The sequence below is a fragment of the Halichoerus grypus genome, chromosome 6 (assembly GCF_964656455.1).
Source record: "Halichoerus grypus chromosome 6, mHalGry1.hap1.1, whole genome shotgun sequence".
Classification (NCBI taxonomy): domain Eukaryota; kingdom Metazoa; phylum Chordata; class Mammalia; order Carnivora; family Phocidae; genus Halichoerus; species Halichoerus grypus.
Genome location: NC_135717.1, coordinates 100120135 through 100146606, shown reverse-complemented (window position 1 = coordinate 100146606; position 26472 = coordinate 100120135). Strand labels below are relative to the sequence as shown.

Below are 26472 nucleotides of genomic sequence, written 5' to 3'. Positions count from 1 at the left end.
GATGATGGACTTGAAAGGCAGGTGATGAATAGAGACCAATCCTGTAAGCAGTAGAAGCTACTTCTGCAAACCTAAGAACAACTTCCCTTTGCTCGAATAGTGAGCTTGAGGCTTCTTTATCATAGTTTGTGACAACAGTACTTTGTGTAAATGTAGACTCCTGTATATAACCCATAAAAGCTTAATTTATATTGGAAATATGAAATTATGTTCCTGAAAGTCTAGGTCTAGGTTAAGGGAGGAGAAGTTTTGTTTATTCTTATTTTCTGAAGCCTAATTTTTCAGTTATCTGACAAACTAATGTACTCTAATACTCAGTAAGAAATATGCAAAGAGAAGGTATTAGTTTTCATTTCTGAGATGGTGAGCAATTCTATATGAGAATTGAGAGTGTAGGTCTTATATAGTAATAAGTCTTTTTTTAAAAAGATTTTATTTATTTATTTGAGAGAGAGAGGGAGTGCAAAGAAGAACAGAGGGAGAGGGACAAGCAGGCTCTGCGATCAGCATGGACCCCAATGTAGGACTCAATCCTACCTAGGACCTTGAGATCATGACCTGAGCTGAAATCAAGAGTCGGAGGCTTAAGCGACTGAGCCACCTAGGCACCCTATACAGTAATAAGTCTTCTAATGGGTTGTAACAAGAGAAACTTTAGTAACTCTAAAATTAAACTGTTCATTATTACCATTAAGAAAGCATAACTTAGGGACACCTGGGTGGCTCAGGCAGTTAGGCGTCTACCTTCAGCTCAGGTCACGATGCCAGGGTCCTGGGATCGAGTTCTGCACGGGGCTCCTTGTCAGTGAGGAACCTGCTTCTCCCTCTGCCTGCCACTCCCCCTGCTTGTGCTCTCTCTCTCTGACAAATACATAAATAAAATCATTTTTTTTTTAAAAAAAGAAAACATAACTTCATTTCCCACAATTTGAGTTATGAATATAAATTCTTGAAGATAAATTGGACATTGTTAATGATAACATAAATGAAAAATCAACTTCGACTTACTTCTCTGGAGCATTTCTCCCAAAACCAACTAAAAAAATTTTTATATATATTTTATTTTATTTTTTTCAGTAATCTCTACTCCCCTGAGATCAAGAGTTGCATGCTTTACCACCTGAGCCAGCCAGGCACCCCCTAATTAAAAAAAATTTAAGTTAAATTTTTTTTTAATTTAAAACTGAACATCAAAGTTTAAAGAGCAATATTGGTTTGGGATGTTTAAAATAAGAGTGAACCAGATGCTCAAGGACCAAACAATAAGCATATTTCTACAAGGTCATTCCTAATTGGGCATTTCCTGGATCCAGGTGACATTAGAATGTTTAATGTATTTCTGGGATGATGGGAAATTTCAAATTTAACAGACTTGTTTTTAATCCCATAGATAATACAAATGAGTAATACTTTCTGCTTGCACTTGATGTGCTTCTACTATTTAGGCAGATTGATTGTGGCAGATGTATTCACTTGCTCTGCTGCTGCGCTCACGGCATAAGACCCGGGGTGCAGGGGTAACGTCCTATTTATTGACATTGAAAAAGTTCTTACTGAAATGGGAGACTAGTAAGAAAAGGGTCCACACTAGTTTTATGAATCCAGGCTGCTAGGCACTCTGAAACATGACTACATGATCATTTATCAGAAAATATTTTATTCGAAGAGAAAAAGAATTGAGCTAAGATTTGTGTGGAAGCCAGACCAGGTGTTAGGTCAACGACTGCACTTCCCTGCAGTTATTTCTAGCTTCAGGTATAGCATCACAGATCTGCTCGGTGTCTCAGTTGCAACTTATTTCTGATTCCTAGATTGTCGTGGGTGATAAAGTTGTTTTGATGCCCGTGAACGCGGGACAACCACTGCATGCCAGCAACATAGAGCTTCTCGACAATCCGGGATGTAAGGAGGTGAGTTCAGGAGGAAAGAAAATGAATTTGTGTATTTTTATCATGAGAGGAAAAAAAAAGTCACAGCTTCATTCATTGTTGTCATGAACGTGATTATGCTAATTAATATTCCTAAGATCTGTGTAGATAGTGATTACTATTTTTGGATGGTGTTTGTGTTGAGGTACATACTTCATTGTCCAGAGTTATCTTTTTTCTCTTTTTTACTAGTTGGAGGAATAATTTCTGGTATAAAGTGGAATCAGTTTTACAATTTCACATTCTTCATTAATAGGTGAATGCCGTTAATTGCAACACTAGCTGGAAAATCACTTTATTCATGAAATATAGTTCCTATCGAGAGGATGTACTAAAAGGAGTAAGTATGTGCTACAGGGAACATTTGCTAGAAGAATTGCAAGTAATCTTACTAAACTTCTGGATGCAAAACTTGTGTATTCGGTAGTATTCATAGTTCAGAAGATGATTATAAACCTTAATATAGTCACTATGAGCGTTTCATTGAGTTTTCTTCTCTATAGTTTGACATGTATAGATAATCATTAAAAGCCAAGTAAGTAGCAGAAGGGCCCAGAGTATCAAAACCAGGAGACATCTGCTTCTTATGTCTATTTGTTCAGACTTCTCTTGGAAATACAGTGTTCTCTTCCTGTTTTCCTAGGGTGATGTTGTTAGATTGTTTCATGCGGAACAAGAGAAGTTTCTGACTTGTGACGAATATGAGAAAAAACAGCACATCTTCCTTCGGACAACCTTGCGTCAGTCAGCTACTTCTGCTACCAGTTCTAAAGCGCTCTGGGAAATAGAGGTGTGCAAATATTTTTTGGATTTTAATAAATATTTATATAAAAAAGACAAGATTTACTAGGCTGATTATTTTATTGTTACATGCATCATTTATGATAAACCCATAACACAATAGTATTTGTGGACTAACTTGTACCTCTCTGTTACTGTGATCAATTTGAAATGTTGCTACTTCCTTTACCTATCCTCTCTGGGGTATGTCTTTTCCTGTCTCTCTCTTTCTCATCTAATAAGGGAATATATAGAGGTTGCTTTTTAAAAAATTTTTTATTGTTATGTTAATCACCATACATTACATCATTAGTTTTTGATGTAGTGTTCCATGATTCATTGTTTGTGCACAACACCCAGTGCTCCATGCAGAACGTGCCCTCTTTAATACCCATCACCAGGCTAACCCATCCCCCCATCCCCCTCCCCTCTAGAACCCTCAGTTTGTTTTTCAGAGTCCATCGTGTCTCATGGTTCATCTCCCCCTCCGATTCCCCCCCTTCATTCTTCCCCTCCTGCTATCTTCTTCTTTTTTTTTCTTCTTAACATATATTGCCTTATTTGTTTCAGAGGTACAGATCTGAGATTCAACAGTCTTGCACAATTCACAGCACTCACCATAGCACATACCCTCCCCAATGTCTATCACCCGGCCACCCCATCCCTCCCACCCCCCACCACTCCAGCAACCCTCAGTTTGGAAGTTGCTTTTTTAAAAATCCATCGTGAAATGTTGTCAGGACTGATCGGACTGCAGGTGATGTGCCTCAAATGGCATTGGAGTTACGATGGAACTTCCACGCGCTTTAGGTAGAGACAGATAGCAGAACTGTACAGTCATGGAGAAAAACACTTGTTTCTTTTGGGGAACGCCATTTTTATTGGATGAGGAGACCCATAGTTAAGAATTCATCCATCCTTTAAAAAGTGTTTCTTAAATGTTGCCAATATGGTAGAGTTAAGAAAATGTAAGGTATGGATTTTTCTTTAAAGGATCTTTCTGTATGGTGGAGGAGATAAGGTGGACATAATTACCTATGAACAAGCCGACGTTTGATAAGTTCCATCCTGATTTAATGGACATCCAGGCAGATAGCAGTGGTTCTCAACCATTTTAAACCCATCACTTCCCTTTTACAGCATATATTTCGTGACACTTCTTTAATATCTTAAAATGAAATTCATAGGTAATATTATTTATAGATTTACATGATTAAAAATTAATGACATCCTTAAATTCCAATTTAGAAAAAACAAAAGGAAAATAATTTATAATAAATAATTGATAATAAAATAATATGTATTTCAACATGTAAATAATTACTCTAGAAGGTGTAATATTTGTACCTATCTTGAATGAATACATTTGGATTTGAAAGAAGTGGTAGAAGATGAGAGGATCAGAAGACATTCAGTACAGGGGCGCCTGGATGGCTCAGTCGGTTAAGCGTCTGCTTTCAGCTCGGATCATGATCTCGGGATCCTGGGATCGAGCCCCGCCTTGGGTTCCCTGCTCAACAGGAGCCTGCTTCTCCCTCTCCCTCTGCCTCTGCTTCTGCTGCTCCCCCTGCTTGTGCTCTCTCTCTCTCTCACTGTCTCTCTCTCTCAAATAAATAAATAAAATCTTAAAAAAAAAAGACATTCTATACAAGTACAGGAAAATGAAAGAGCAGGGGTAAATGTGGGCCCTTGACTATCTCGTGATCTTGTGTTAAGGGAAGTAATAACAGAACACATTTATTTGTCCATGGTTAAAAAAAAAGAAGGAAATAAACATATTGAAATAGGGATAACAACAGAAATTACAGACTATTGAAACAGAAAATGAGGAAGTATGATGTTTATGCCAAATAGCTGAGCCTTAATTATAAATGTAACATCACAATAATTCTCTAAGTTATGACATGGTTTAGAATAGAGATGAACTAGTACAAAAAGCATGTTTTCTTTCTTGAAACCCCAGTACATATTGAGGCATACTTTCAGTCCCTAGCATTCAGAAGAGACCTTATCCTTCAACAGGATAGGTTTACAGGGAATTGAGAAAGTCTCAGGAAAAACAACCATCACCAAAACTACATGATATTCTTCCATGAAGTCTACCTGACAATGTCTTTTATCGGGCTAAGCCTGAAAGATAACAGGCAGCCCCCCAAATAAATACATAATTGAAATATGTATTTTTCACGCCGTAGACTTCTTATCATTGTGCCCTAAAGAATTTTTTTAAAAAGATTTTATTTATTTGTTGGACAGAGCACAAGCAGGGGGAGTGGCAGGCAGTCAGAGAGGGAGAAGCAGGCTTCCCGCGGAGCAGGGAGCCCGATGCGGGGCTGGATCCCAGGACCCTGGGATCATGACCTGAGCCGAAGGCAGATGCTTAACGGCTGAGCCACCCAGGCGCCCCTCATTGTGCTCTAAAGAATTAAAGAAATATAGGGATAGCAATAATGTGAGGTATAATTTTAAAGCTTTATTAATGAAATAGTCATAAAAAAGTCACGTAGTGACTTCCCCATACAGTGAGTTCCCCTCATTTCATGTGTTTCCGCCTATGTGATATTTGGCTCTAAGTCTTTTAAAGGAATTGTGAATCTTCTCTCTTATCTATTTACTGTTAGTTTTATAGATTTTGCTGTAACTGTATCACTGCATCGTAATCCTTTCCAACAACATGTGTAGTCGAAAATACCGAGCAGTCAACATGGAGAGAATGAATCCATTATTTAATAATTCTGAAATAATGTCTTACACTCAGTTAAGCTTCGTAGTGAATTTCTCTTCAATTACTGGACTTGTCATCTGACTTGATATGAAAACTTTTTAATATGATTGTATGTTAAAGTATTACCAGTTTCTGTTTGTGGTAGGTTCGTTTCTGCAGGAGGTTTGAACGAGGTGGGCTGTGGGACATTTCTCTATCGTGCGCTGTATCAGTCAGCGTGGTTGAGGTTGTTTCAAGCAAAGAGGTATCTGGTGTAGGAAATGAGGTTTCAGTGTTACTGGAAGGACCGGATGGGGAAAACTAGGGTAGGGAACGTGGTCCTATTTGAAGATCAGGCAATGCCGAAAATCACCACTGCTCCTCCTCTGAGCCCTCAGCCCTCTCCCCCTCGCTTCAGGAGGTGCCCACATCACCCTGCAGGAGCCTGCACTAGGCAGCTGCCGCCCCTTCACCGGACCCCGAAGGGGAAGCTTTCGTCTACTTTTCTCTGCTTTCCATCCTAATGGAATGACTCCAGAACCCTGCTGGTGGGGCTTTGCACCCTCACAGAGACACCGTGAGAGGAGCGCTTGGAAGGGTGGGGTAGGACCCGAGTGCCACACACAATATCTAGCCTGTGCTCAACTCCCCCGAGACTTGCAGCATATATAGTATCTTAGCCAACGCCCGATGATGCCAGTAGCATCCCTCCAAAATCACTGTGATGAATGAAAACACCCTCCTTTCTGTATCTCCAGTTGTCCCCTAGGGCGTCGTACTGGTGTTGCTAGACCTACTAGTGTCTGGGGTAGGAGTTCTTAGTCCGGGATCCGTGGTGAGCTTCAAGTTATTCGTGAACCTCTAGCAGCTGTATACAAATGTGTGTGTATGTTCGTGAGACCACCAATAGATTTGATCAGAGTGTCAAAGGTATCTATGCCTTCGCCAAAGGAGTTCGATGGTAGCCGGTGTGATTGCAAAGGATTTGTGGAAGAAGTTTGATTTGAGAACTTAGAACTTAGCCTTGGAGGATGGGTAGGTATTTGGTCACAGGGAGAATGGTTTTTTTTTAAGACTTCCTCCACTTTGAAGTCTTTTCATAATTATTATCTTATTTGAACTATCAGAGTAGGGGAAGACCTAGAAGCTAGAGTCTAGCAAAAGCATTAGGAGGTTATACACAGCAGCACACAGAATCTGAGGCTGTGCAGGAGTCGGGCGGGGGGTCAGTATTAACAAAAAGAAGGTAACCTGTTGGGGGAGAATAATGAAAGGTTCCCTAGTACTTAATCTTCAAAACAATCCTATGAATTAAAGTCATTTTGTACATGATGAAACTGGCTTGAAGATATTAAATTACTTGCTGCAATCATACCATAGGAACTGGCAGAGCTGGGACTCAAACACAGTCATCTTCAGGCTGCAAAATGTAGGCTTTGCGACTGCCCCAAGGCACCTGCTTCAGAGCATCTACTTTTATTCTCAGTGAGCCTAGTGGCTCAGCATCTGGGGCAAGGCCAATTCCAAGGACAGGTATCAAAGGCCATGGTATTAATAAAAAAGCACATGTGGAAAGGGCCAAGAATTAAGTTCGTTGAGAGCTCCAGGCCTTGGCATTTGTGGTTCTCTCTGCCTGGAATGCTATCTTCCGATCTCTCTACGTGACTGTTCGCTCTGATCCTGCAGGTTTCAGCTCACATGTCATGTCGGACAGGCCTGGGCTAATCACCGCATCTCAAGAAGCCTTCCCTAATTATTCAGTCATGCGCTCTGCTTATTTCCTCCTGGCACTTGCCAAATCTTATTTATTGAAAGCTCTAGTCTCATTCATTGCTGTGACCCTATTGCCTAGAAGAGTACCTGGTGTATAGTAAGCTTTTAATATGATTTGTTGAATGAATATTTGAATAACAAATGGGGGAGAACCCCTCAGCGTTTCCAGTTTTGGCCTGGGAAACCTGTCTCTTGGAGTAAGACCATATTTACACATTTAAGGCATGAGCATCACGCATGCACACAGTGAGCAAATGTTATGCCTCTTGCTTATTTGCAGGGAATTTTGTTTTTCTGCCATGTTGTCCTCTCATGAAAACATATATTGGATCTGACAAGTTAGCATTAACAGGCGAACGCTTTGTATAAACTGTGGGCACCTGCTTGCCAGCAACATGAATATCTTTTAGGCTTTATTGTTGTTGCTCTTTTTGTCTGTAGGTCGTTCACCATGACCCATGCCGCGGGGGTGCTGGACAATGGAACAGCTTGTTCAGATTTAAACACCTTGCAACTGGGAACTATTTAGCTGCAGAGGTAAGACTAATGGATACAGTGCTATTAAATCTCTGACTCTGAAATAGTGAAATAAGCAATTAGGTTCTCCAAAAGATGTTGTATTTATAGGAACAGTCATTATACCAAATTTGATTATTGTCTATCATGATTTGGATTGGCATATAAATGATTCTTAAAATGTGAATATTAATCGAAGCCTTGCAATAATCTTTGTCTTAAAAATTAAAACAACAAGGGGGGCCTCGGGGGCTCAGCCAGTTAAGCGTGTGATTGTGATTTCGGCTCAGGTCATGATCTCAGGGTGTTGGAATCGGCCCTGCATTGGGCTCTGTGTTCAGCCCAGAGTCTGCTTGAGATTCTTTCTCTCCCTCTCCCCCGCCCCTCCCCACATTCGCGTGCGTGTGCGCATGCTCTCTCTCTCTCTCTCTCTCCCTCTCTCTCTCTCTAAAATAAATAAATAAATCTTTAAAAAAAATTAAAACAACAATAACAACACAACACTGGTTGTTGGGTTACTTTAAGGTCAAGGACAGTAGAGTATCTAATTTGCATATGTATGCGATTTGTTCTAGACTTTTTTATTAGCTTCACTCTTTCAGGCTGTCTGCACTGGAGACACGATCAACTCATTGTCAGTGTAGTAGAACCTTGATAGTTTCAGGTCATCTTCACTGAAACTGGTTTCACTAGTGGATGGCTTTTATTGTTCAAACCGTTGGAGAGGAAAGGTGTTTCTTCCTGAGACACTGAACTGTCCTGAAACTGTTAATAAAAATGGTCAAAACAAATAAAGGTCTTTTCTTTCTCCACTAAAAGCATGCTGACAGTCAGGTAGCTATGAAGGGTGGCTAGAAGTAACAGCATTGAAGTTTTAGAAATGACTTAATTAAAGTTTGGTTATCCAATGTAAAAGTAATTTTGAAAATATTTGTTTTTTAGATGCATGAAAATACCCGTTCATTCTACTCTCCTCAACTCTGTTTCTATTTTTCAATATAGGGTTTCTTCTGGGATTTGAAACCAGAATTTGGCCTTAGAATTTTTAGTATTACTTATCCAACTTTTGGTTTTGGGTGGGAGGGAGGATAAGGAACTGGGGATGCAGAAGTGATGAGGAAAAGGTGTGGGAAACAGGAAGTTTCTGTAAACATGCTGAGCCCTGTCTAAACCACACTCAACACCATTACCTTCTACCTCCTATTAATCTGCCATAATTGTCTTCATAGTACTCACCACTATCTGACTTACTGTACATTTTATTTTCTCAACATTCTCTGTCAAAATGTATGCTCTCTGAAGGCAGGGATTATTATTATTATTTTTTTTTAACATCACCACTGTGTCCCCAGCATCTAGGGCAGTGCCTGGTACTTAGAAAGGATTGGATTTGATGAATATTTTTTGAATGAATGAATGAATATAAGGAAGCTATTCAGGCTTCTGTAAGCTTAGAGGATGGAAAGAAGATTTTGGGATTTGTATCTGAGTGGCATTTGGAGCCATGTTTGGGCAAATTAATCTCTCTAAGCTCCAATTTTTTCCTCTGGAAAATGGGGATAATCACAACATTTATATAATATGAGTATTAAGATAATTAAATGAGGTAAAGTGCTTGGCCTAACGTGTGGCTCATGGTAAGCATCCAGTAAGTGATGCTGGCATGGTTATTATGAGAAATAGGGATTACTCTTACTTTTATAAATATCTGACTTATTATTTATGAATCTGTTCAAATAAATGAAATATAGCTTTGCAATTTATGGACTGTTTACACCATGAATGTTTTGAAGTAACTTTTTTGAAAAATAACACTTTGATGCAAAATGAAGCAGTAAGGCAGAGAATCTTGTCTAAAATAAGAATTAGAAAAGTCTATTAGATGTCCTGTAAAAGATAAGAAATTAGTATCAAAATTCTCTTGGATCTTATGTTAGTGACTCTTCTTCCTTAATTTACTTCAATCAATGGCTATATTAACTACTGACATTCTATAGAAAACTGATATGATTATACATTATTAGTTTTCTTAGTTAATTTCTGCAATTAAAACTTGTATCATTGACACATTCAAATGACTAGATTATTAAGAATTAAATTGTTTATTAACTTTAATGAAGATCTAAGACCTTAATAGAAATAGAAAGTAGTTCATTCCTTGAAAAGACTTTGAAAGACTCTTTATTCTGTCTTTAGAGAATATGACTTTAAATGCCAGATGCTATTTTGTTCATTAAAGAGTCTGGTGTACTTGGAGGATCTCTTCTTTGACCTTTAGTACTTGAGATAACATCTCTTTTTTTTTTTTATGGCAAGGTGAAAGAAGGAGAATTAAGCATTAAATACATCTCTGAAAATTGAAAGCTAGGAATTTATTTTCTACTGATTTTCACTAGTAAAATAGAATGGGTGCTTCTGTGTAGTATTCTACCATCAATGCTTATTAAGGATAAGCATTGTGTTTTAAATACTGTCAGAGGCTCATTCTACAACAGGTGGAAATGAGCCTCTGACAGTATTTAAAACACAATGCTTATCCTTATATTATTTTGCTTTTTAAAAATGCCTAGGTCTTTAGTTTCAAATCATTCCCAACATATGGATTTGTAACTTCCTAGTCTTACTCATTTTCTTATATTATACCCTTATTCATAGGAGAGGAAGTCTCCATGGGTTTTATTTTACTTTTTTAATTATATCTTTAATATCTAGATATTAAAGATATAAATACTGTGTAGTATTTCTAAGAGAAATCTTAGCCTCAAAATACTGTCATCCATAGGTTAGGGTTTTATATTTCATTTGTCAACTAAGGTCAGGTAAGATCCTGGTATAGTCACATCTCAGGATGTATGTGTCTTACTGGTGTGAAAGTGTCTACAGGTGTGGCAAAATCACAGTTATTGCAGTCATTGTCACTTGACAAAAAAATTGATTTCCAGTTCCAATTCTACAACAGGTGGAAATGAGCCTCTGACAGTATTTAAAACACAATGCTTATCCTTATATTATTTTGCTTTTTAAAAATGCCTAGGTCTTTAGTTTCAAATCATTCCCAACATATGGATTTGTAACTTCCTAGTCTTACTCATTTTCTTATATTATACCCTTATTCATAGGAGAGGAAGTCTCCATGGGTTTTATTTTACTTTTTTAATTATATCTTTAATATCTAGATACTTCTTAAAAAAATAAGACACACATCATAGGATGTTGAAAATGCAAGAGTTGGGAATAATTATTTTTGGAATTCACAGCAGCAACAGACATCCTGTTTAAGATTTCATACCATCTTTAATATATGCTTTTTAAGTGACTGATAAATGCATAGCAGTGGTGGAGTATGCTGTAGAGAAGGAAGCAGAGGAATAAGTCTCTGCCCTCAAAGAATTGACTTCCTACTTTGGAAGACAGTCTACAGTAAATGGCCACAGGATGGGCAACAGGCAGGATCATGTCAGGCTGATTATGTGTGCAGGTGGAGTTAGGTCAGCAGGAAATTAGCCAAAGAAGGCTCTTGCTTGGGTGAACTTTTCCCTGGTTCGCCAAGAAAGGAATACACACAGATTGGTAGAGAAACAAAAGGACAATCATTGTGGAAGTTGCCTGGGAGACACAGATAGGGTTGTGGAATGTCCAAATCATAGGCAGACGATGAAAAAAGGGAGGCCTGGCTCAAGGAAAGGGGTTCTAAAAGGAATTATTGAGTGACAGATCCCTTTGCTTGAAGATTTTGATTGAAAGGTTTGGATTTGATCAATTCGTAAGAGGAATAATGTTTGAAGTAGTTACCTTAGAGGCTGAGGCTGGATAGCTATTTGTAAACATTTGGTAGACACCAGTTATGTCCCTAGAAAATCTAATTTCTGCCCTTGAGGCGCTCTCAGTACAGTGTGATAAGTGTATTATAGCAATAGGAATAGTGGCGTGCTTATGGGGAGGCATTAAGATGCCAGGGGGGTACAAGGAATGGTGAGGAGGCCGGAGGAGGCGCTGCTTGGTGGATGGGTAAGGCAGGTGGGGAAGGGGGAGAAAGCATGTTCAGGCGGTGAGGATGGCTTTTACACAGGCAAGGAGGTGTGTGGTATTGTACAAACTGGTTTTATGTGGATAATACATATGTGTATTACACATAGGCTATGTGTGAGTTTGGAAGTGGTGCTAGAAGGTGGGAGGGGAATAGTAGGGCCAGACATGTAAGGCAGCTGATTTTTTCGGGCCATATCTATTAAGCTAAGGAGAATTGGTTTTATTTTTAAAGTATAAAGAACAGTGTTCTAAATAAATTTGTGTTTAAAGAGGACCGCTCTAGAATTTGCAATGGCTAATGCGGTAGCCACATGTTGGCTATTTAAATGAAAATAAATGCTATTAAAATTAAAATTAAGAAGTCAGTTTGTCAGTTACACTAGCCACATTTCAGGTGGCTCAATAACTACAGGGTATTGGATAGCGCAGATATAGAAACTTTCCATCATCACAGGGAAAGTTCCAGTAGACAGAGCTGCTCTGGAGCCTTAGCAACTGGAAGGGATCACCTCAGAGACAGGGAGCCCAGATAGGAGACAAAAGTCTGATACTTTCAGGGAACTTTGAGGATTTGAACCAAGGGAGTGGCATTGGTAATGGCAAGAAGGGGAAGGGGAGAAGACATTTTTAGGACATGGAGGCAATGGAGCTGTAATCCACAGAATGTTGAAGGTTAAGGAGTTGGAGGATTCTGGCTTTGGAGTGTTGGTGATGTCATTCACCAATTTAGGGAAAATGGGAAAGGGGTGCAGCACTGATGAGGAAATAATCCATTCAGTTTTGACTTGGTCTAATTGGAGGTGCTGTAAAATGTCCAGGTGAAAATGCCTGATAGGCACAGGGTTCACGTCTTCTAGAAGTTTGGGGATTGGCTCGACAGGTCAGCATCAGCATGGATGAGATCATGAGGCAGTATGAAGAGAGTGAGAAGGTGTTTGAAGGTGGACCTTGGGGGAACATCATCTTTCAAGGGTGGACAACAGATGGGGTGCCTGAGAAGTCAAGAGAAGCAGCTGGAAAGTCCAATGGGTTGAAATTCGCAAATGTCAAGCAAGGGAGGCTAGAGTTTCAAAAAGGAGTGAGTGCTACCGAAAAAGCTCAGGAACAAAATGTATTTACAGCATTTGGCAAGAATACAGCCATTTGTGATTGAGAGCATTTTTAGTGGAAACCAGAATCCAGGGGATGGAGGAACGACAAGGAAGCCAGGAAGCGGAAGTAGGGGTGGACTGACTTTTCATATCAGGGCTGTGAAGGAGCAGGAACAGTAATAAAGGGAAAACAGTCCTCTGAGATAGGCTTTTAAAGGTATATTTAAAAAAATAAGATGAGGGCACCTGGGTGGCTCAGTCGTTAAGCGTCTGCCTTCTGCTCAGGTCATGGTCCCAGGGTCCTGGGATCGAGCCCCGCATCAGGCTCCCTGCTCGGCGGGAAGCCTGCTTCTCCTTCTCCCACTCCCCCCGCTTGTGTTCCCACTCTCGCTGTGTCTCTGTCAAGTAAATAAATAAAATCTTTAAAAAAAAATAAAAAAATAAGATGAGAACAGAGCCATTTTCGCATTAAGGGGAAGCTCCTGTCAGAGGAGCAGGACCTGGCAGGGCATTACTCTTTTCCCTCAGCCTTTCCATTCTCAACACACATATTGATAATTTGAAATATTACTTTAATGTGCTTGAGGCATTTCTGGTAAATTGGATTATGTAATTCTTGAATTGCTTTTGAGTATATGGTGTTTATATTGGCCAGTGTGGCAAAGAGAGCCTAGTGTAGTGGGGAAAAAAAATCCCATGTATACTGCTCACAGTCTATCTGACTTAAAGCAGATATTTAACCTCTCTGAATCTCAGTTGCCTTGTGTGTAAAAAAGATGATAGTATATATTCCATGGGATTCTTTTGGAAATTAAGGAAGATACGGAAGGTTCAGCACCTTGCACATAAAATATATTCAGCAACTATGAAGTCCCCTCACTTCCATTGAGAAGGGGACAAAAAAATATGGAGTAGTGTTATTATTACTATCACTACTTCTACTGTTATTATGATTACAATTTTTATCCAGCACTGGTATTTTTTTGTAAGCCAGGTAACTGAAGGTGGGGGGGCGGAATCTAGGGGCTCACCACTGGATACCTTGTACACGGAATTTATGTTCAGTAAATACTAGATAATCCAATGGGATGAATCAGAGAGAGAGACTGAGGCTGTAAATCCAATCATTTCACTTCCCAGGAAAGGAAACCCAGGTTCAGAGAGGTGATGTACTTGGTCCAAAGTTCAAAAACAAGGTCATGACAGTCTTCGGGTTCAATGGCAGACTTGCGTTGCTTCATCTATAGCAGTGGTTCTCGCCTAGGGTGATCCTGTCGCCCAGGGGCTATCTGACAATGTCTGGAGGCACTTTTATTGTCAGGCTTGCGAAGAAGGAGCTACTGGCATCTAGTGGGTAGAGGCCAGGGATGCAGCTAAGCATCTGTGCACAGGACAGCCACTGCAACAGAGATTTATCTGGCCCCAGATGCCAGTAGTGCCGACATTGAGAAACCCTGACCGCTGTTACACCAACAGTACACAGTCGTTTATTGACTGCCTACCAGGTGGAAGCACTGTGTTGATACTGTGAAGAAAACCAAGGCGATCAACCCTTTGTCCTTGTCCTTTGGGAGTTTGCAGGGTAGAGGAGAAGGACATTAATTCAGTCTCTGGGACATCTCCTTTCCAATTATTTCCAGCATGCATACACATCTGAGATCATCAATTTTGTGTAATGTTTAAATTATTAACATCCAGAGATGACCACGTTAAATCTCAAAGTGAGTTTAAGGGGCTGCAATCTTAAATCTAAGCACAAATGAGAAAAAAAAAAAAAACCCTCAAAATTGTACTTACACATATACTTCCTACTTATACATATACTTCTGATATTCTATTTTAACCAGTACTTACAGGGAGGCCAAGTTTTCCAGAAAACTGTAATGAGGCTATTGCTTGGGGAGAAATGAAGGGTCTCATTTGCTTTGAGACCATTTCGTATGCTGAAGCTTCTGTAGTCTAATTATAGAGACAAAGCACATAAACTGCAAGCTATTTAAGAATAGCACTATAAATATAGTGCTATTTTGTTTTAGGGAGTTCAAAATTTATTTATTTATTTTTTAAAGATTTTACTTATTTATTTGAGAGGGAGAGAGAGCATGAGAGTGGGGAGGGTCAGAGGGAGAAGCAGATTCCCTGCTGAGCAGGGAGTCTGATGCGGGACTCGATCCTGGGACTCCAGGATCATGACCTGAGCCGAAGGCAGTCGCTTAACCAACTGAGCCACCCAGGCGCCCCAAAATTTATTTTTGAGAAATATGCAATGCTAGAAGCTCATGGACAAAATGTGGAACAAAGTATTTAATTGTGAATTAGAGAACGAAGCCATTTGTGGCTTTGTCAGATAAAGCCTTCCGGAACATTTACAGTACTGTATTGTTAGGCTGTCTTCCTGTGATGTCAGTTTCTGTGGGCCATCAAGAGAGAAGGTAACATGAGGGAAAGGAACGCAAACAGCCATGTATTTTTGCATTTAATACACAGCACGGTTGTAAGCACGCTCATGGCCATTTGCCCTGGATCTTTTACTTGTATCACCTTATTGGTGCAGGAGAGTTCACAACCATATCATTGGGGGAGAAAGTGATTTTATTATATTTTGAATGGGATATATGGGAGCCTCAGGAAACCGTTCTTCCATTGTCATGGGAGCAATTATAAATCAAGTATCACAATTTCTGATCTGCTGCTTCTACATTTTCTTTCTTGGGATATTATTAAAGCCATAAGGATCCTTTCCAGAACAAGATAGATCGAGTAGTTCAAATAATTTTATTTGTTAAAGATTTTATCATTGTGCTTTCAAATAAGCAAGCAATAGCTTATTTGTTTGTAGATAGGCCAGACTTCCACCAGATGGCAGTAAACTCTTATTTCCTAACTGTGCAACAGACTTTGGATTTAATTAATTAGTTAAAAACTTAGTACGGAAGAACCTGTACATCAGCATAGAATCTTACGAATATTAGGGTTATAGTTTTAAATATCTCTGTATTTAGTTTTCCATTAACTATATCAGCCATAGTTTATGGTTTGTATGTTTGTGTATGTATAGGTATATATAAATAAATATGACGGAAGAATATATATACCAGGTCTCCATACACAACACACACACACACACACACACGTAAATGTTATATATCAAAATATAAATTGTGCCTGGCACATATAAGCATTTAATAAAGGTTATTTTTTCCCTTCTTTTCTTTTCTAGACTTGTCAGTCAGAATAATAGATTGTCTCTGAAATGCCAGGCATTGGAAAAAAAAAACAAACATATAGATATATAATTATTTAAAAATATACAAGCGATGATTTTAATGTTATATATCATAAAAATTGATCAAAACACATTTCCTCATAAAAAACTAACATTTTTGTTTTAAGAAAATGAGCATATATTGTGGACTTAGAAGGGTTCTGTCTGCTTCTTGATATTGTGTTAGGTGGAAAGTTGCAGTTGTCTTTCACTTGACTGTGGTACAATCATGGTTTTCATTGCCTAAGTGTTCATGATATTTCTCTGTCTCTCTCTCTTTCTCTGCCACTTCTCTATTCTGACTTGTGACATTCTCTACCTGACTCCTTTCTAGCTCTCTTTGGCCATACAAATGAGAACTCCCTTCAAGGGTTCATACTGGGTCTCTGCTCTTCATAGTCTCCCTGTTACTCACCCCCATGGAGTCAGTGGGCCAGGAATTTGATCTCGGATATCCCACTGCCATTGAAGCTCAATAAATATATCTAAGATTGAATTGTTTCCCCATGAAACAGTGCATTTTCTTAGTGCAGTGTTAAAAACCTGAGAGTCATGACAAACATTTTTCTGTCTCAGTTTACACATTCCAATTCTACTGACTCGGTCTCCATAACATCTTCTGCATCTGCTTTTTCCTTTACATTCAGCATGATTATTTTTGTCAGGCCTCTGCTACCTCTTACTAGAACCACCATGCTTGGTTTCTTTGCCTCTTTCATCCCCCGTCTCCATCTTCTACTGACCATGGCCAGTTGAGGATTTTTAACGTAGTGTTTTTGCAAACACTTCCCCAGTGATATTCAAAATCTTTCTGAAGATGTAAACCCATTAGCCTATGGTTTAAAAGCCCCATTGGTCTGGGCTGGCTTGGATCCTACCTTGGATCATGCCCCTCCTCTTTATGGAGGCAGGAGGGAAGTAACATGGTATCGTAATTAAAGGATGGAACTTTGGAATCATCAGACCTGTGCTTCCGAGTGGTGTGACTTTGCACAGAAGACTTCACTTGATGTGCCCCACTGGGGCCTCATCTGTAAAGTGGGGTGAAGAATTCCTCCTAATAGGGGGCACCTGGGTGGCTCAGTTGATTGAGCATCCAACTTGGATTTTGGCTCAGGTCACGATCTCAGAGTAGTGAGATCGAGCCTCGAGTGGAGCCCTGTGCTCCAAGCTCAGCAGGGGAGTCTGCTTGAGATTCTCTCTCTCCCTCTTGCCACCCCCCCCAATTGCCCACTCTTTCTCTCTCTAAAACAAATAAACTTTTTTTTTTTAAAAGAAAAGAATCCCTTCTAATAGGATAATTGTAAGGGGAAATGAATTAACTTTTAAAAACATATAAAAAGTATTCCATAAATGACATTTCTGGGTCTTCTCTGAACAGTCTCATTTTCTTATCTTGAATGATCTATGAATTATCTATGAGTGAATGCCAATTCATTTCCCCTGTACTGTCTTTCTTCTTCACTCTTTTCTTTCTCTGCCAGTTATGATTCAATCCATCCTTCAAGGCTTATCTTGGATGCTACCTTCTCTATGAATAATCCTTTTTTTTTAAGATTTTATTTTTTTATTTGAGAGAGAGAGAGCACGAGTGGGGGTGGAGCAGCCGAGGGAGAAGGAGAAGCAGGTTCACCGCTGACCAGGAGCCTGATGTGGGGCTCGATCCCAGGACCCTGAGATCATGGCCTGAGCCAAAGGCAGATGCTTAACTGACTGAGCCACCCAGGAGCCCCTCTATGAATAATTCTTGGCTACATTTGCCCACCACAGATCCCTCCTTCCTCTGACCTATATTATTTATAAATTATTCATTCTTGTCTGGTATCTCTTGTCACATTCTATTTTATATTACAGCTAACTGTATTTATGTCTTATTTTCCTTCCTAGATTGTAACGTCTCGTGGTCAGGGACCATATTCTCTTCGTCTTTGCTAAAATACCATATGCCATAATGCTTTGCCCATTATAGATGTTCTATTAATGTTTGTTGAATAAATGATTGAAAAGCATATTAGGTCTTTCCAAGGGGAAAAAAAAATTGTCTCTCTCTAATGCCAGATTTATAATTTATTTTTAACATAAAGAAATATTTCCTTTAAAGTCCTAAAAGATTCTGGAATCTTCACATGACCATGTCTTTTTACCCCTTCTTTAGAAATAATATATTTTTGATTCATCCTTAGTCTAATTACTTTAATAATTGCTGCTCTTATATTCAGAGAAGGAAAGCAGCAGTATAATTAAAACATACATTAAAGCATATATTTATTTGGTCTTCAGTTAATATTGGTGAATTTATATAGGCATAGATATATTTGGGTGGCTTCCCCTCCTCTTCCTCCTCTTTCTCCTCATTATTATTATCACTTTAATGAATTTACTGAAGCCATAACTCCATATTAATTATTAAAAAAAAACACATTATAGCCAGAGAGACACAAGATGAGGCAAAATCTAACTGATCAGCACCATCTTTAGTATTGTTGCCAAAGACATGAATATATAAAATTTAATGACATATAATTAGTACGATTAAGCTTTGGTCATAGACTTTTCTCATTTAACAGCTGAGGACCCTGAGTTCCAAGGTTAGGTGAACTTTCCTAAAGCTCATGGGTATCTCTTCCCAGGGCAGAGCCTGGAGTCCAGTTTCCAGACTTCCCTGAGGGATTGACCTTGGGGATTGAAATGGGTGACCCCAAGTGGGTGAAATATGTGAAGACTGAATTTCAGAAAGTAGCGTTGTCTTTGGGATGGAATATAGCTTACATTTTAGAGGGCATACATGATTTTGTGTTTGACCTAAGTATGTTAATTCCTGTTCCTTTACACATTTTATTTAAGATACATCATGGTTTCCAGCATGAATTCCCTCCACAGTGTCTGTGGCCAAACTACTCTTAACGCTTATTGAATGAAAGCTTTGACCATGAGATATATCCATGGCTAAACATGCTGCGTATCTTTTGGAAATAATTTAGCTATAATTTTAGTATGGCTATTTTTTTAACTTAAAAAACATCTGAATTCTTCAAATTGAAAACAAATTAAAAAATGCAAAACAGTAATGCGTGACTAAAATAGCTGGATAAACCCCTCCCGGGTACTATGCTGGAACTATCATTACTACCAAGGAAAAGTGTGTCGTTTTGTGTTTGATTAATCAGTACACAGGAGGCCAGTTAATTCCCTATCTTTTTGGCTTTCTACCTTTCACTCTTGGATTCCAAAAGCAAGAATAAGCCTGTTTTGGAATTAATTCTTTTATTTGTAATTCAAGGGAATTTAAGGAGCCTGAGATACATATCTCCAAAGAAAAAGAAAAGTTCTGCCTCAGATCTCCCCAGTTGCTGGCCTAGCACGAAGGGGCAACTTGTAACTGGATTCCGCTTTTCTTGCCCTCTCCCCTGCCTCCCATTGTTAGTTCTAAAACCTGAGAGACTCCTGTCATGTGACTCTTGGGCTGGGTTCTGCTTTCTATCCACTCCCCTCCCTTGTACCTCCCCACTCCAGCCCTCAATTTCTGGTTTGTTTAACCACAGTTTAGTTTTCTCTGACCTTAGAATTGGTGTAAATGGAGTCATACAGTGTCAGGCTTCTTCCACTTAAAATATTTTAAAAAATTAATATGTAATTGACATATAACCTTTTATTAGTTTAGACGTACAACATAATGATTTGGTGTGTGTATATATTGTGAAATGATTACTGCAGTTAAGTCTAGATAACATCCATCACCACATGTAATTATTGGATGAGAACTTTTAAGATTTACTGTCTTGGCAACGTTCACACATGCAGTACAGTATTGTTAACTATAATCGCCATGCTGGACATTGTACCCTCAGGACATATTTTCTTATAACTGGAAGTATGTACCTTTTGACTCCCTTCACCCATTGCACTCATGCCCCATCTTCCACCTCTGGCAACCCACCACTCTGTTCTCTGTACCTATGAGCTCAGTTTGTTTTAGATTCCACAGATAAGTGAGATCTTACAGTATTTGTCTTTCTCAGATTTATTTCAGTTAGCACAGTGTTGTCAAGGTCCATCCATATTGTGGCAAATGACCGGATTTCGTACTTTTTTTATAGCTGAACAATATTCTGTTGTATATATTTTTGAGATCCAGCCTTGTTGCTATATCAGCAGCTCATCATGTTTATTACGGAGTATAGTACTCCATTGTTTGAATATGCCCCATTTTTATTTATCCATTCTCCTGTTACATGGTAAGCATTTTTGTCTAAACCTAATTTCTGGCTCTATTTTATGTCCCTACCATTGTTTTCCCTTTTGTCGCCCCTGCTCATTATCCTTAAAGAATGTGTCTGTCCATTTTAGTTGATTTTCCTGGGGTATGGTAACCTCTGCATGCCCAGTTCTTCAGCTGAGCAAAGCTTTGTTTTGTATTATCTTTGATCGTTGCTTGTATTCCACTAATTTTCTCTTCCTCTTCAGTACACCCATCATCCGTTAATTGATAGGCCCTTCTCTGGTCCTCCATGACTACTTGCTTTTTCCTCATTTTTATTTCTTTATACCTCTCCTCTGTACTGAGAGATGGCTGTTCAATTCTTTTATGCTTTGCATCACTCATTCCCTGCAGCATCAAATGTGCTTTTTATTGCTGCCAACATGGAGTTTAATTTTGTATTCGTGTTTTCATTTTTAGTGAAATCCTTCTTCACTTCTTTTTATAATTCTTTATATTTGTATATTATTATTTATATCATTATTTTTGTATTGTATTTTCAGCTGTTCATTTTATTCTGTTGTCTTTACATGGAGGAAATGTTTACTTACACTTTCTTGAATATGTCAAACCATTTCCTGAAAGTCGATTTTGCATCATACCATAGAAAATATTCAGAAAGACTCTGAGAAAAGAATTTCCCCTTATAATATGCTTTTTAATCAGTCCCATGTTGTTTTTTCTTTCCTTCCTTCCTTCCTTCCTTCCTTCCTTCCTTCCTTCCTTCCTTTCTTCCTATCCTCAGACAAGTGGGCTCTGTGCAGAGCCAGATGGGTTGAGCGGATGGTCATTTTGTTCTATTTGTTAAAATTCTTGATCCTTTTTCTCAGTCTTCAGCCGTAAGGCCCACTGTAGGTCCCAGGTCCCGCAGATGGCGACTCTGCCTGCCTGGGCTCTGTGGCCCTTACTTCTCTCTTCTACCCCTTTGCTATTTCTACAATGTTAGGCAGTCTAATTCCCACATACGAAGCCACTGTTCTTGCTCTTCTCTTTCTTCAGGAAGTGCTTCTCAGAAAGCCCTCTGCTATTATCTGCCCCCTCGACTCTCTGCCCATTTGTTTTCTGAGCTTTGTTGCATTTCTGTGGTCATGAGAAGACAGAGGTAGTGGGACAGTGGATGGGAGTCCCGGGGAGACAGGTTTCTGCTTAGTCTAACAAGGGCTCCTCAGCGGCGCACACTTCTGTGTGCGTTTCTGGTGGGCAAATACTCGGGGTCTCTGAGAGAATGGACAAACTGTGGCAGCCACAGCAAGTATCTTAACTGTGCTCACAAGGCTGTTAGCTTAAAGTGAGGTGGAGGTATGCCGGGAGGGAAAAACTGGGGACGTGTCTGCTTCTCCCCCAGCACCAGCTGCTTTGTGAAGACCGACAGTTCATTGTAGATTTGGGTTTAGGTTGTTTTTCAGTCTTAGTTTTCAATGAGATTCAGACTTTTTTTTTTGTTTTGTTCTGTTTTGCTTTGGATCCTTTGCAGCACCTTCACTGATATTTAGTAATAAGTTGAGAGGACATTCCTCAGAGCTACTAGCCAAGTGTCGCTCTGAGAAAGACTCTTGACCTTACATTTGAAATGGTGACTTTCATGCCTGGGGTGACATATTATAGACACCAACTGATTCATATTAAAATAGTAAAAATCAAGTGAACAACTCATTATTTAGAGAAAAACACCTTACTCATAAGTCTGTTGTTTTACAAATTATGAACTAGTTGTTTCAGTACAATGCAGACATCTTTTTGGGACTGTGTCATCAGGTGGGAGTCGGGAGGTATGGATTCTGGCCAGCTGGAAATGTGCGGGCCAACACTCAGCATATCCAGAGCTCATCCATCTTTGTTGGAATGACCCCCAAACCCCACAACACTCATGCATTAACCCTCATATCTGATACAGATATCTGATAGATAGCTCTTCTTTTGCTTGATTTTTCTTTTCTTGTGTATATAGCATGTGGAACATGATCTTGAATCGTTGTTACGAAGACTCTCCTTTGGTCTAATTTTAAAAATTGAGTTATTGATGAATAGCAGATTTTGTGGTGGGTAACATGACGAATTCTCTTGAAGGCTTCCTTGGAGAATGTGAGATTGTCAGCTCTCACTTGTTCAAAGATGTCAACTGTTCTAATATAAACAAAAGCAATAAACATGGCATTTTAGCTCATGTCTCCTGCAATTAGAGTTTGAAAGTAATGTTTTAAATTGTACTATTTAGTAATGGTTTCTTTCTTAGGTTTTTTTTTTTTTAATATTGAATTTAGTTAAGGATACAATAGTGAACTGAATTAAAGATCATTGGTCTTGTTAATGTGCTTTTCATAGAGATTCAAAACTGGTTTTGTTTTGTTTTTTAGCTTAATCCTGATTATCGAGATGCTCAAAATGAAGGAAAAAATGTGGTGAGTGAAATCATTTTTTCCCCAACAAACTCCAAATATATTGTTTATATTTTATATGAACAAATTGAGAAGTTAATAGAAAATTTGAAGACTAGGGATTCTGAGAGAGATTCTCAGACTAGAGGCTATGGATCACAGATAAAAAGTAAAAGATGACATGGCTTACATTATAAAAAGATGTCCAGTAAGGGGTATTTAGGGAGATTTCTAGCATCTTGGAGGCCATTTATGATAGAGCACTGAAGGCAGTGGGCATCTGGGAGATATGGTGGCTCTAGGTTTAGTTTTCAGAGTGCATAGAAGTTAGGAAGGAGAAATTGAATTATGGTATGATTTTAAAAGAGGACAACAGACAATCCTTTCTGACTGAAAATAATTTGGGTTCTGTTTATGGGGAGAAATTGAGGCATCAAACAATTGTATGACTGATTTTTCTGATATTCTAAAACATGCTATTCAGAAAATCTCAATCTTATTTTAAAGCCAACTTTCATTAAGATATTTATTATTATTCAGTCTGATCTTTTATTGTTGTTTGTAAAAAAGATGACTGTATGACAACAACATGACTTCATTCAATAGAAAATTCTGAAATTGAGGATATTTGATGTGATACAGACAAAAGGTGGTTGATGGGCTGGATTTATATACATATCTATATATCTACATATTTTAGCAATTTAGCTAGATATTTTAATGTAAAATAGACACAGTCTATTTTTTAATTTTCTTAGGAGTTTAGCAGTCTCTTTTGGAATTGCTAAGAATTATTACTGCATCATCCAAAATTCTACCCTTTGACAGAATGGGTTGGACTATTTAATTGAAATGACTTCTGTCTTTGCATTGGCTCTCAGCTTTATGTTTTATGAGGATATTGATATGGGGGAGGTGAATCAAATCAGAATTTCTGGACCTGAGTCAATCCTGTTTGACTTCTTTCTCCATCTATCAGGTTTACAATAGAAATAAAGCTGAAGTATCAAGTCATTGGCCCAATGAAAACTTTAATTTGTGTCAAAATGTCCCTAAACACAGTAGTAGGCTTGTTAGATCAGTTGGATCACTCATTTCTAATTCAGTTTTATGTCCCTGTGTGGACTCTTCTCTCCTCGGTTTTCAAATAGCTAGCCCAGGACTGTTGTGTTCTTATTTTCCTTTGATTTAGAAAAATGCCATCCGTAACCATGTTTAAAAGCTGAGTCTTTGGTTCTTGCTATAAGCTGATCAATGGTCTCTGGCCAAAGACCACCAGGAACGCACCTGTTCTTGAACAAGTGGAATTAATTACACATTGCACCCCCGGGAACTGTGGGGCCTCTCAGAGTGTGTTAGAAAGAACCTGTGGTAGGATTTGGGCTTGTATAAGATGGTTTTGGGGAGGATTTAAGGAAGGGGGGCTTACTGTAGATAGGAATGAATGCTGTCAGGAAGAAGAAGTATCTTAATACAGTTTATCTACAGGGAGGGCAAAAGATGAGAGCCAGGCTAAGGTTCTAAGTGCTAAAGAAGCAGCACTCATTTTAGGGGAGAGGGATCTTAGTTTTTATGGCTTGGACAACCTCCACATTTTGTTGGTGTTCAGAAATGACTATGGAGCGGCCGTGTCTGATGTCAGTGTTCTGTGAAATCGTTCATGTTCACGGGAGGACAGTGTGGCCCATCCGTGAGCGTCGGGGTGCCCTTGGCCACACTGAGCCTGCCTGGTCATACCAGGCCAACCATCGGATGTCAGGGGTTGCTTTTTCTCTTTCTCGAGGTCTTTATTTATGATATTCTACATGACTTCCGCCTTGTATAGAACCAGGGGAGTTCTACTTCTTGCGCCACCATTGACTTGTGTGGCCTTGGACATGTCAGATAGCCTTCCTGAGACTCCGTTTCCTACCCGAATGATGGGATGAGGATGTTTGCCCTGTGTTCGTCACCTATATGCCATGAGGTTAACATTCAATCAGATAAAAGGAAACTCTTTGAATAAAAGATGTTGGTAGGCTAAAAATGTACGTTGTTTCTGTTAGAAGGGCATCACCCCAAAGCTTCAAATTGTGCAATTGAATTACATCTCTTTGCTTACCTCCTTCCAGCTACATACTATTTGGTGATGCTGCTGATGCTTCTGGGCAGAACTGAGTGGGAGAGATAGAGTAGGAAGGTTTATGAAGCCGCACAGGGAATATAAGTAATGAATCCATGAAGTTTGCTGTTTGTGTCCATCGAGCTTTTAGTTAGACTTCATAGACTTCTTTCCTTTATGTTCTGAAATACAAGTTCTTCATCCACCTCTAAAAGTGAGAAAGAGCACTTTTCTGTGAGGCTGTTGTTACCAGCAGTACTTTAATTGCATATAACACAGGTGGGTCTGCTTTGCCCTAGAAATTTATGGCTGGATCTCATCTGCCATCTCAGAGAGAGATCCAACTGGAGACATTTGATTTCTTTTTTTTTTTTTCCCTATCCTTAATCCCTAGCTTGAAAGTAAATAAAACTGAAAATATGGAACAGTAAAGCTAACAATATGGCTTCTCATTTTATAGACCATTTGCCACCTAGCAATAATTATGTTTCTGTCTAAAAAAGAAAACAAAGGAGCAGTTAGAGCTTAGCCTGTGAAAAGTGAAATCAATTTCCCCAAACAGAATGCTATCTCACCTCAGATCTGGGTTCCAGTAACACTGAGTTCACTGTGACCATGCTAATTATTTTTCTTTCCAAATTTTCCTTTATGTTGTCTATTTAATATCCAGTTAATATTTTTCCTGTAATTTAGAAACCTTTATCAAAATGTTGCCTTCCAGTTTTGAAGTCTCAAAGGTTAATGCATGGTGCTAGTGAAATGAGGCGGTGTGTGTCAGAGCTCCCATTAAGACCCAAATTGCTGTATTTATTCTACAAAGGAGCCTATTATTTCCAATCTTACAAATGTACAGCATCCACAGGGACCCTGTAAACATTGGAACTGTGTCAAGCCCAGCTGGGAACCTGACAGTCATTAGTTTTCTCCTTGAAAGGCTGCATCTTTTCAAATGGCTCTTTGAAGGGGATTTTTTTTTTTTTTTGGAATAACACCACCCATTTTCACATTACCATATTGATGTGGAATGTGATCTGATTTTTCAAGGGAGTGTCTTTGTCTATGCTGGGGATTCTCAAGCTCAGCAATACTGATAGATTGGCCCGGAGAATTCTTTTTTGTGGGGTGCTGTCCTTGGCACTGTCGGAGGTCTAGCACATCCATGGACTCTGCTCACTGGATGCCAGTTGTCATCCACCCTGCTCTCAGTTGCGGCAACTAAAAATGCATCTGGAAATTGCCAAAGGACCCCCCTGGGGTCCAGACTCTGCCCGTTGAGAACCACCAGTCTTTGTGTATAGACATACATAAATAGCAGTGTTCTAGGAACCATGATACTTGGCTGAAATGTACTGGAAGATTCTATTTTATAGACTTTTTTGGGGGAGAGTGGTGGTGGGGGACCAGATTTTGAACAAAGACCCCCAAATTTCCTTGAGTTTATATTCATCAGTGGTAAGGTGATAAGGAAAAGAACGGAAAAAGGGTCATAGTAGGAATGAGTTTAAGAGTAACAGAATCTTGGGCGCCTGGGTGGCTCAGTCGTTAAGCGTCTGCCTTCGGCTCAGGTCATGATCCCAGGGTCCTGGGATCGAGCCCCGCTTCGGGCTCCCTGCTCCGTGGGAAGCCTGCTTCTCCCTTTCCCACTCCCCCTG

General features: G+C 39.2%; 1 protein-coding gene and 1 long non-coding RNA gene across 9 annotated transcripts in view; one reads left to right on the top strand and one right to left on the bottom strand.

The window, feature by feature from the left end:
• The window catches only part of ITPR2 (inositol 1,4,5-trisphosphate receptor type 2), a 494379-nt gene that overhangs the window by 104985 nt on the left and 362922 nt on the right, over positions 1-26472 (top strand). For 5 of the 6 annotated variants that reach the window (XM_036080194.2, XM_078075789.1, XM_078075790.1 and 2 more), the window contains 5 exons: positions 1812-1910; positions 2185-2268; positions 2572-2718; positions 7627-7722; positions 22699-22743. In XM_036080194.2, coding sequence (XP_035936087.2) covers positions 1812-1910; positions 2185-2268; positions 2572-2718; positions 7627-7722; positions 22699-22743 — 471 coding nt within the window. Of the gene's footprint in view, positions 1-14; positions 100-1811; positions 1911-2184; positions 2269-2571; positions 2719-7626; positions 7723-22698; positions 22744-26472 lie in introns of those variants that run through there. The other variant, XM_078075791.1, reaches the window with a different exon arrangement.
• Positions 1-26472, bottom strand: part of LOC144382353 (uncharacterized) — a 162301-nt gene that overhangs the window by 23319 nt on the left and 112510 nt on the right. Inside the window, exons 4-5 of one of the 3 annotated variants that reach the window (XR_013449115.1) lie at positions 24821-25028; positions 20792-22468 (exon numbers count right to left, since the gene is read on the bottom strand). The exons of 1 other annotated variant lie outside the window; for it this stretch is intronic. This is a non-coding gene — a long non-coding RNA (uncharacterized LOC144382353). Of the gene's footprint in view, positions 1-8103; positions 8467-20791; positions 22469-24820; positions 25029-26472 lie in introns of those variants that run through there. One more of the 3 variants, XR_013449118.1, reaches the window with a different exon arrangement.